This window comes from Otolemur garnettii, unplaced genomic scaffold (assembly GCF_000181295.1).
Source record: "Otolemur garnettii isolate 467f Iridium unplaced genomic scaffold, OtoGar3 scaffold00004, whole genome shotgun sequence".
NCBI lineage: Eukaryota > Metazoa > Chordata > Mammalia > Primates > Galagidae > Otolemur > Otolemur garnettii.
In genome coordinates, this window is record NW_003852399.1 from 12,484,365 (window position 1) to 12,493,661 (window position 9,297).

Consider the following 9,297-nt stretch of genomic DNA (forward strand, 5'->3'; position numbering starts at 1 on the left):
GGATCCAGTTGAACCCATGCCAACTATGACCGACCAAACAACACTTGTTCCAAATGAAGAAGAAGCATTTGCATTGGAACCAATTGATATAACTGGTGAGCAAATAAACTTAAATTTATACAACGCAGAACATAAGGTCCTACATGTATTTCTGGCACTTTCCTGTTCACTGATGATCTGTATTTTAGAGAACTTGGCTGCTTTCTCTTAGGTCATAGTTATTTGTCATAGTCTTTATTCAGTTATAGTTTGAGGATTGTGTAGAGTATCTTTACAAGTTCCCATGAGATACTGAAGTATAGAACAAGCAGTCTGCTATCTTAGACTTTTAGGGTTCCCAAAATATTAGCATGTCACATGTGTAACAAAATATTGTAGGTTATTTTCCAATAAAACACAGGAGAACTAATCAGTTATCTTTCAAAGTTGTTGATTCTGTACAGTTTCTGCTACAATCTAGAAAAACCTATAAATACTGTTGATGGTTTCTTGGCATGTTAAAGTAGAATACTTGAAATTAGTCACAGTGTAATTTAGACATAATTTTTACTTTGGGGGGACATGGAGGAGAACAGGATCACACTCTTGTCACCCAGACTGCTGGAGTGCAGTGACCCAGTTATAGCTCACTGTAACCTCGAATTCCTATACTCCAGTGATTCTGCCTCAGCTTCTTTTAGTATTTTATACCACCACACCTAGAAATTTTTTTGTTTTTTACAGAGATAGGGGTCTCGCTGTGTTTCTCAGGCTGGTGGCCACAAGCAGTCCTCCCACCTTGGCCTCCCAAAGTGCTAGGATTACAGGTGTGTGAGCCAACATTCCTGGCCAGTTTTCCCTTTCAAGTAGAAAAAGATTAATTTATTGAGTTCCTACTGAGGATAATCTGATCACCAAAAATTGTGGCTTGGGCTTCTGGTCTCTAAAGAGTGCTTGTTATGAACCCCATTCTGTTTAGGAATTAGCGATATTATAATAAATGCTTATCCTCATAGAATTCATACTAATTATGGAAACATGGGTAATTAAGCAAAATATGTACCATATTACATATTGACAGATAATCAGAGAAGGGAATTGAATGGCTAGAGGACGGAGATTGAAGAGAGACTGTCACTATAGTATAATGCCTTTTTGTATTTTGAGTGTCAAATGTTTTATATATAAAAACCTAGGGGTATAACATGTCTGACAGTGAAATCTTGAGGAATTTAATCTCATCAACTTTTCTATTGCTTTAATTAAGATAATAACTAGCTACTTTGCAAGGTTGGAAGCATTAGGAATGAATATAAAAAAGTGTCTGAGATGGAGTTTCAGTTCCATCTGACTAGGGTTGGGTTTATTTCAGTTAATTAGGCTGCATCTACAGTTGCCATATATGAATTTTAACTTTTCTAATCATTTATGGAAAATTCACTCTGTGCCAGACAGATACTATGCAGAGTATTTTACAAATGCTATAAGTGGTTAGCCTTATTTCAGATGAGAAAATAAGCCCAACTCTGATGAATCAAGTGTGATCTCTTCATTATTAAGAATGGAAAGCTATATGGGCAAAAATGTACTCATTCTTGCATTATTTTTCTCATTTTGTACTATAAGTTCATTTAGCATATTTTTGTTGAATGCCTGTTTTATGGCAACCTCTATTAACGGTAGTTAAAAAACATCACTAAAATAGTCTACCCTCGTGAGATTTAACTTTTCTACTAGGGTCTGTATGTAGCAAAGCAAAAGATACCATCAGGCCAAGTCCAATAGCTGTTTTGTGGTGGCCTCTCAAGAAAATGACCTTATTTTCTTTTATCCTTCCAGTCAAAGAAACAAAAGCCAAGAGGAAGAGGAAGCTAATTGTTGACAGTGTCAAAGAGCTGGATAGCAAGACAATTAGAGCCCAACTTAGTGATTATTCTGATATTGTTACTACTTTGGATTTGGCACCACCTACCAAGAAATTGATGATGTGGAAAGAGACAGGAGGAGTGGAAAAACTTTTCTCTTTACCTGCTCAGCCTTTATGGAATAACAGACTACTGAAGGTAATAATTATCTTACAGAATTTTTTGTTTCATATATATTTTGATTTCTTTAAAAAAAAACAAAACTTCAGAATCCTTTGGATTATTTTAATTAAGTATGTTTCAACTCTGTAACACCTTTCCTTTTGTCACAGTGTACTAGAAAAACCTCATCTGAAATACAGGGCTATGTGACACCTGCATTTCTAAAAGATTTAGAATAAATTTTCTCCACATTAAAAAGTCACTGACATTTTCAATAGTAGTTTGCTATCTTCAACTTTCTGTAATAAACTATTAGTTATATTGCCTTTGTGTGCTTTACATATGCATTTTTCAGATGTTTTCTGAATAAAACATGAGTGATTCTACTTTACCTACAAAAAAGAATTTTGGCTTTATGAGCATTTACGGTTCAGAGATTTCCGACGAGTAAAGCAGCACTGTTAGGCTACTCTTTTGAAGTTCAAATATGCGTAGAACTGATGGATTTTAATATGTATTTCAAAACCGTAGTTTATGATGAGGCTGTTCTTTGTAGGAAGCATAGCGTATAGTCACTTTTAAGAAGGTCCTTAAAATACATTTGGACTCTCTAGTCTCATTATTAGAAATTTTTTAAGATAGTAATTCAAGCTCAGCACCCATAGCACAGTGGTTACAGGTCCAGCCACATGCACCGAGGCAAACAGGTTCAAACCCAGCCAGGGCCAACTGCAACAAAAAAATAGCCAGGCATTGTGGCGGGCACCTGCAGTCCTAGCTACTGGGAGGCTGAGGCAAGAGAATTGCTTAAACCCAGGAGTTTGAGGTTGCTGTGAGCTGTGATGCTACGGCATTCTACTGGGGGCAACGTAGTGAGACTCTCTTAAAAAAAAGATAGTAATTCAAAGTGTTGAAAAATCCATTGCTGAAAAGATGTTGGTTACATTGTTTATAGTTTAAAAAAACTCAGAATATTTTTCAAAAAGTATATGAACAAATCAAATATTTTCCCTCTCCTTCCCCTCTTCCTCCTCCTCTCCCCACCAGTGGATATGTAGCTATTAAAAATACTTTAATCAATAGTTGGTAATGTTTCTATATTATATGGAAATGAAGTGAAAAGTGCACAAAGTAAAGCTATTTAGTGTGATACTAGTTAGGCTTGGTTTGAAGTTTATGACTATGAAAATAAACTGCAGTAAACTGCAGGCAGATAAATTTAAAACCTTAAGAGTTGTCAGATAGTAGATAAAAAAATAAACTTTTCAAGTTTAAAATGGCTGCCATTATAACTTGAAAACCCACATTTACAATCTTTTCAGATGGAATGAAGTGTGAATATAATATAACATTAAGTAAAAATCAATGCTAAATTATATATACACTAATTACAACTACTTAGAACACACTTGTGGAAGATAGAAATCAGTGGTTGATTTTCGGTTAGTTTTATTTACTTTTTAATTGAAATTTCTCTTTGTTTTTATAGCTCTTTACCCGCTGTCTTACACCACTTGTACCAGAAGACCTTAGGAAAAGGAGGAAAGGAGGAGAGGCAGATAATTTGGATGAGTTTCTCAAAGAATTTGAAAATCCAGAGGTTCCTAGAGAGGACCAGCAGCAACAGCATCAACAGCGTGATGTTATTGGTTTGTTCTCTAGTTCCCCTATGAAGTTTGAATATTTGGCTTAAAATTTGCCTTTATATTGTTGAAGTATGGGTGGTGCCTATGGCTCAAAGGAGTAGGGCGCTGGCCCCATATATTAGAAGTGGCAGGTTCAAACCAGCCCCTGCCAAAAACTGCAATTATATGTGGGGGGGTAGGGTGGGGAAGGGTGGGTGGGTGTGTACATATATATATAGTTGAAGTAAAAGAAACAAGAGTGAAAGGGTATACTTAAATTTTTGGACAGGGAAATGCATTAAATCTGATTGCCTTATTTAGATAAGAAGTTTGGTTTCTTTGAGAGGTTTAAGGTAAAGACTAGCTGGGTTGCTGGTCTGCAAAGGATTGTCCTGCATTGTACTGGGGGTAGGAGTTGTCCTTTTAAGAGCCCATAGCTCAGTGGCTAGGGTGCTGGTCCCGTACACTGAGGCTGACGGGTTCGAGCCCAGCCCCGGGTCTGCTAAACAACAATGACAACAACAACAACAAAATAGCTGGGCATTGTGGCAGGCGTTTGTAGTCTCAGCTACTTGGGAGGCTGAAGCAAAAGACAAGAGAGTCACTTAAGCCCAAGAGTTGGAGGTTGGTGTGAGCTCTGACGCCATGGCACTCTACCAAGGGCAATATAGTGAACCCCTTCTCCTCTTTACATATATTATTATAAGTGGATCTTTATGGAGGTAAAATCTTGCCTTCTTTAGTATAGAAAAAGTACCTGTTTTAGTATACTTGTTTTAAAGTAAGTGATTCTAAAATATTCAAAACTCTGTTTTACATCTTCTCTTTGCATGACCACTTGCAGACGAGCCCATTTTGGAAGAGCCAAGCCGCCTCCAGGAATCAACAATGGAGACCAGCAGAACGAACTTGGATGAGTCAGCCATGCCCCCACCACCACCTCAGGGAGTTAAGCGAAAAGCTGGCCAAATTGACCCAGAGCCTGTGATTCCTGTAAGTTAGCAAATCTACCCATCAGGACATTTGAAGGTATTCATACAGTCAGTAGTGTTTAGGAAGCTGTTTTGAAGAATTTCAGTTTAGGCAGAAAATGACAAAGAATAGATGACAGCTGAGGATACGTGAACACAGTCTGCTTTTAGTGGGAGAAGATGTTCTCAGAGTATGCAGTGTCCTTTGACTCTTTGAATAGTCTTACTTGAGTTCAGAATGGTCCAAAGTGAGCCATTCTGAAGGGTCCTTGATTCTGAACTTAGTACTAATTTATTCTTTAGCAAACATTCCTGTGTTATTTCCTCGACTAGGCAGTTTCAGGTTATCATATTAAGTAATCAGAATAAACTTTTCAAATAACCTGGAAAAAATGAATCATTATCTTCCTACTTCATTCAGACTTTGGCTTCCATGAAGTTCAGCTAAGATACAGAAAAACTAAAGTATAAAGGAAGTAGTAGAATGTGGTTTAGGATTTCTTTTTTTTTTTTGGAGACCGCATCTCACTTTGTCACCCTCAGTAGAGTGCCATGGCATCATAGCAACCTCAAATTCTTGAGCGATTCCCTAGCCTCAGCCTCCCAAGTATCTAGGACTACAGGTGCCCACCACAGTGCCTGACTATTTTAGAAATGGGGTCTCATTTTTGCTCAGGCTGGTCTCCAACCGATGAGTTCAGGCAGTCCACCTGCCTCTGCCTCCCAGGGTGGTAGGATTATAGGTGTAAGCCACCACACCTGGCCCTGGTTTGGGATTTTTTGGTCTTACATCTATAGAATATATTAATTTGAGCAAAGGGAGGTGTTTTTCATAACCTATTTCAGCTTCCAACAAGAGTACTCTGCCTATTTTAAGAACTAGATCTCTGCCCTCTGGTGGTAAGGAGTTGTCAGTAAGAACACTTTTCTTGTGAGGTTAAGAATGGGAATGGGTAGTGAGTAGATGACTCCAATACCATTCTCCTTCTGGTAATTCTTTGGTTTCTTAAGGACTTCATTTTTTAATGTGTTCAGCTCTTTTATTTCAGATTAATGTGAGGGTACAAATGTTTAGGTTACACTTTTTTCAATGCTAAGATAAAGTTCACATTGTAGTTGAGCCCTTCGTGTGTGCTAAACACCCGACATTGTGCACATTAGGTGAGATCCCGCCAGTTATCCTTCCTCTTCTCCCCTCCCCCTTGCTAAACTATACTTGTGTTTTTTCTTTTATGTGAGTATGTAATTGTTTATTTATTGCTTTTATATTAGTATTGGATGTTCTCGACTCTAGAAGGAAATACAATAGACCCAGAAAAATAACCTAATATCCTCATTCTTAACATCCTCATTCCTGCCACAAGAGCCTCAAAGCTCCTAGAGCCAAAGCTTATGGTTTTTAATTACGTTATAATAGTTGATAGTACTAGCCTAATTAGTATTACTTTGCCATGGGTTAAATGGGTTGGTTCTTGTTCTTTTTTTCTAAAATCTACATTTTGTTTTTGTTTTTCAAGTATTTGACTCATAAAACATTAAGTATAAAAACGAAACATGGTTTATGATAATAAGGTAAAAGTATCTTTTTGTAAGCTACTTTAATATAGCTTTATAATACATGAAAAAGAAGATAGGTATGTACTATGGTAAATTTTTTGGTTATTGGGAAGCATGGAGATAATAATTTAATATTTATTTTCATCTAGCAAACTTACGCAACTGTGCTCTTAGATTTAAAAGAAGATACCTTGGGCAGCGCCTGTGGCTCAAAGGAGTAGGGCGCTGGCCCCATATACCGGAGGTGGTGGGTTCAAACCCAGCCCTGGCCAAAAACTACAAAAAAAAAAAAAGAAGAAACCTTTAAAATGTGCGTCTTAAATTGCCTTGTTGTTTTCCTTAAGCCTCAGCAGGTAGAACAGATGGAAATACCACCTGTAGAGCTTCCCCCAGAAGAACCTCCAAATATCTGTCAGCTAATACCAGAGTTAGAACTTCTGCCAGAAAAAGAGAAGGAGAAAGAAAAGGAAAAAGAAGATGATGAGGAGGAAGAGGTAAGTAAACTGACGAGTAGAGATATCTAATGAGTAAATTTTCATTTCAGATTTAACAACTTTCAGTCAGCTTTTTTTTTACTTGGGACTAAATGAATTGGTGTTGAGCATCAAAGTAAAGAAGAATGTTTGAATTGAGTGATACTCTGAGGGAGATAGATCATCACTGAAAACATCAAATTTTAGTCTATGTTGTAACTCATTAGTTCCCTTGTGGGCTTTTGAAGGACTGGGGGCTGCCCTTATACTGATTTTTTTGCCTGACCTCTAAATTGCTTGAAGCTGCTTTCATTATCTTGTGGTCAATGGTCACTTCATACTGTGTGACTGTCTGTCTGCCTCTAATAGAACCTCTTTGCTACCTGTGGCCTGGAAGTCAGTTACCCACACATTTTCGATTGGCCTAGGGTTCATTTTGTTTCTGAGTAGACAGGGAGGAACATGATTTTGCTAAAAATAGATTTCGTGAAGGCTTACTTTTTTGTGTGAATAATTACTTTTAGTGTTTTTAAAAAGTAGAAATAGCAGGGTGGCACCTGTAGGTCAGTGAGTAGGGTGCCAGCCCCATATATGAAGGGTGGCAGGTTCAAACCCAGCCCCAGCCAAACTGCAACAGAAAACTAGCCGGGTGTTGTGGTGGGCACCTATAGTCTCAGCTACTTGGGATGCTGAGGCAAGAGAATCACCTAAGCCCAAGAGCTGGGGGTTGCTATGAGCTGTGACCCCACGGCACTCTACCAAGGTGACAAAGTGAGACTCTGTCTCCAAAAAAAAAAAAGTGGAAATAGCATAGGAATCAGTTTCTTTTTTCTGGGGCATATTTAAAGTTTGAGACCTTTTTTTTTTTTCTTATTTCTGGATTACTATGGTTGTTAAAACTTAGAATTTATTCCTCTGATGATTTTATTTAAACTTTTAAATTGAAAATAAAGTGTTATTTAGATAGCATTAAAGACTTAGAATTTATTCCTCTATTTGATGGTTTTATTTAAATTCTTAAATTAAAAATAAAGTCATTCAGATAGCATTGAGACAGCAGTTCTCAACCTGTGGGTCGCAACCCCTTTGTAACAAAGAAAATACATCTTGCATATCAGGTATTTACATTACAATTCATAACAGTAGCAAAATTACATTTATAAAGTAGCAATGAAAATAAGTTTATGTTTGGAGTCACCACAACATGAGGAACTATATTAAAGGGTCGTGGCATTAGAAAGGTTGAGAACCACTGCTCTAAGATATAGGTTATGGATTGGATATATTTTATGTAGAGGTGTGATCATTTATGCAGTCTCGACCGTTTCATTAGCGTATATCCTCATTTCTAATTTATCGTTGTACCACCCATAGATTTTATAACAGTATTTTTAAGGTGATGACTGCATTATTTTAAAGCCAAAACTATCTTCAAATCTACTCTTAACTTGTATACGAGCATGTGCCATTATCTCAAACTTAGTGCTGAATCAGTATTAAAATTGCTGTGCTTTCTGTTATTGGCAAAGGTGCCAACCTCTGACTCTTCAGAACCTGATGTATAGTTCCAATTTAGCATTGGAACATCTAACCTGCTGCCTTATACCAACTTAAAAAGCCATTTAGGCAGCAGGTTGGTAGGTGGCAGGTGGCTGGGAGCTAGGTGGCTTAAATAGAATATGTGTATATGTGTAATGGATTATGACCAATTTCCTGTAAAATACTATGTAGACTAATATTAATTACTCAAGGTAGCCAATCTGTAGGCTAGTTCATTATGAGATTAGGAATCTGCCAGAATCTATATTATTTACAAAATCATGCTACAGGAAAAAAAAAAAAGTATGTATTCTACATATATAGAAACACACACACACAAGGGCTGTCCAGAAAATATCCAGTGGTATAATATTAAATACAGAGATGTGGCTGGATACTTTTTGGACTTGTATGTAATTGAAATAATAGTATACTTAGTGATTTACTTGTGTAAGTTCTGTAACAAAAGCTTCATGACCTGCAGCAGCCTGTGGACCACTCTATAGATCACATCCTTAGAGAGCAATACGGAATCATACATTGAACCAAATGTTGCAGATACAGAGGATTTTATTGTATAATTTTATAAAGATAAACATTGAGTCTGTACTAGGATGTTAAGTGATTTTTCAGGAGCTGTAGAAATGTGTAATTTTGCAGCAGAGTAGTTTTAGTTTTTCAGCTTTTTGGGGAATCATTTTCATTCAGGATGAAGATGCCTCAGGGGGTGATCAGGACCAAGAAGAAAGAAGATGGAACAAAAGGACTCAGCAGATGCTTCATGGCCTTCAGGTATTTCCAGTATAGTCTTGGAGAAAAATGCTTTATTGAAGACTTTTGGTTGGCTCAGGGCCTGTAGCTCAGCAGCGTGGGCACCAGCCACATACACCAGAGCTAGCAGGTTCAAACCCAGGCTTGCCAAACAATAATGACAACTACAACCAAAAAAGAGCCGGGCATTGTGGCCACTGTGGTCCCAGCTACTTGGGAAGCTGAGGCAAAAGAATGGCTTAAGCCCAAGAGTTGGAGGTTGCTGTGAGCTGTGACGCAACAGCACTCTACGGAGTGTGACATACTGAGATTCTCTATCTCAAAAAAAAAAAAAAAAAATTCCAGAATGTTACAG

The 9,297-nt window shown here is 37.4% G+C and overlaps 1 protein-coding gene across 1 annotated transcript in view; it reads left to right on the plus strand.

Annotated features, from left to right (window-relative positions):
* RAD21 (RAD21 cohesin complex component) overlaps nt 1-9,297 on the plus strand; it is a 33,941-nt gene that overhangs the window by 22,129 nt on the left and 2,515 nt on the right. The window contains exons 7-12 of the mRNA XM_023518194.1: nt 2-95; nt 1,819-2,042; nt 3,496-3,655; nt 4,476-4,624; nt 6,504-6,653; nt 8,880-8,963. Coding sequence (XP_023373962.1) covers nt 2-95; nt 1,819-2,042; nt 3,496-3,655; nt 4,476-4,624; nt 6,504-6,653; nt 8,880-8,963 — 861 coding nt within the window. The remainder of the gene's footprint in view (nt 1; nt 96-1,818; nt 2,043-3,495; nt 3,656-4,475; nt 4,625-6,503; nt 6,654-8,879; nt 8,964-9,297) is intronic.